A 1,984-nucleotide genomic window follows, 5' to 3' on the forward strand; every position below is an offset into this window, starting at 1 on the left:
GATTAATATTCTGTGTTCCTCACTACTATTTTAGGTGTTAACTATAAAACAAGGCAATTTAAATCAATAGGATTAGATTTCTAAGGCATAAGGCCCAGGTGCAATATAGCCACACAAAGTGTGCATTCTGTATAGGATGCAACTTTGAATGCCTTTATTATCTCTAGTATGCTATATATACAGGTAGATACATGGAGAAATATATAGAAATATATGATATCCAGTCTGGAACATCAAAAGTTAAAGAGACAGGTTAATAAAGAATAAGTAGGTAAAACAGAATGATGGTATAGACATATTGACCAGTGAATCACAAGTTTGATGCATACTCTATTATTTTTTCCACGTATATGAAATATGCTTCCACTATGATGTTAAGAAGAATGCACTTTCCATGTATGTCCTCATTAAAGAATATACTTTATTTCCAATCTGGACTTGGAGTCATAGCCAATATGTTTCTCCTTTTTTTCTACACTTTCATAATCCTGTGTCACAGACCTAAGCCCATGGACCTGATCTCCTGTCAACTGACCTTCATCCACATAATAATGGTCCTCATTGGAGGGGATATTTGGCTTACACACGTATTTGAGTCCCTGAACTTTGAGAATGACTTCAAATGTAAGGCAACTTTTTACATGAACAGAGTGATGAGAGGTCTCTCCATCTGCATCACCTGCCTCCTAAGTGTGTTTCAGGCTGTCACTATCAGTCCCAGTACCTCATTGTTGGCAAAATTTAAGCATAAACTAAAAACATACATGATGTATGCTTTCTTCTACCTCTGGTCTTTCAATTTGTCATTCAGTAGTAGGTGGATCTTCTATGTTGGTGCTTTTACCAATGTGAGTGAGAGCAACCAGATGAAGGTCACTGAGTCCTGCTCACTCTTCCCCATGAACTACATCACCAGGGCACTGATTTTAACAGTGACAGTCTCCAGAGATGTCTTTCTTGTAGGAGTTATGTTGACCACAAGTGCATACATGGTGATTATCTTGTTCAGACATCAGAGGCAATGCAAGCATCTTCACAGCATCAGCCACCCGAGAGCATCCCCTGAGAAGAGGGCCACCCAGACCATCTTGCTGCTGGTGGTTTTCTTTGTGGTCATGTACTGGGTGGACTTCATCATCTCAACCACCTCAGTCCTGTTATGGACATACAACCCAGTCATCTTGACTCTTCAGAAGTTTGTGATGAATGTCTATCCCACAATTACTCCTTTGGTACAAATCAGTTCTGATAACAGAATAATCAATATGCTGAAAAACTTGCAGGCAATGCGCCACCAGATTTTTAAAAAAGGTTAAATTTTCTCTTCATTCAAAAAACCAATTTACATGTATGAGTGTAGTGCCAGCATGCATGTATGTGTGAATTCCTCATTCCAACAGAGGTCGGAGGAGATCATTGGCCCAGCCCCCTTGCACTGGACATTTATATAGTTGTAAGGAGTCATACTGGTACAACACCAATATTTTTTCCCCTAAAAACAAATTCTTCTTAAACTGTTTAATAGTTCAAGTAGCAAAGCATGATTCTTCATATGATTGGAATAAAATGTGTGGTATTACTTGTGTACACTCTTGTGACATTTTTGCTGCCAAGTACTATAAACTTCATTGTATACCACAAGTTGTTTCCACAGGAATTCTCTTACTTGCTCCCTTTTATTTTATGTCATAAATGTCTGTACAAGTCCTATCATCAAGTCTGTACAGTCCTATCATCTCAGCCTTTGATGGCATCAGGAGCCATGAACCTCATCTCAGACTGTGTCTTCATCAGGGCCATGAACACATATATGGGCCCCTTAGCTGCCCAGGCCCAGACATCACCATGACCTTGGTGGCAATAAACCACTCAAATTTGTCTTATCCTCAACTCTTTCATCATTTAGATTACCTTTGTCTATAGTACATGAACTAGTCTGTTTCTCTTCCCCCATATCACACCATTCATTTCCTCACTATTACAA

The 1,984-nt window shown here is 39.0% G+C and overlaps 1 protein-coding gene across 1 annotated transcript; it reads left to right on the top strand.

The window, feature by feature from the left end:
• Positions 1-398: 398 nt before the first annotated feature.
• Positions 399-1,316, top strand: LOC143272217 (vomeronasal type-1 receptor 90-like). Its single transcript, XM_076566099.1, has one exon. The coding sequence runs from the start codon at positions 399-401 to the stop codon at positions 1,314-1,316; it is 918 nt and encodes a 305-aa protein (XP_076422214.1).
• The last annotated feature ends 668 nt before the right edge of the window (positions 1,317-1,984 follow it).

Source organism: Peromyscus maniculatus, chromosome 3, assembly GCF_049852395.1.
Source record: "Peromyscus maniculatus bairdii isolate BWxNUB_F1_BW_parent chromosome 3, HU_Pman_BW_mat_3.1, whole genome shotgun sequence".
Lineage (NCBI taxonomy): Eukaryota > Metazoa > Chordata > Mammalia > Rodentia > Cricetidae > Peromyscus > Peromyscus maniculatus.

What these genes read in the sequence shown, in the direction of transcription:
- LOC143272217 (XM_076566099.1), top strand. Translation starts at nt 399, where the DNA reads ATGTCCTCATTAAAGAATATACTTTATTTCCAATCTGGACTTGGAGTC.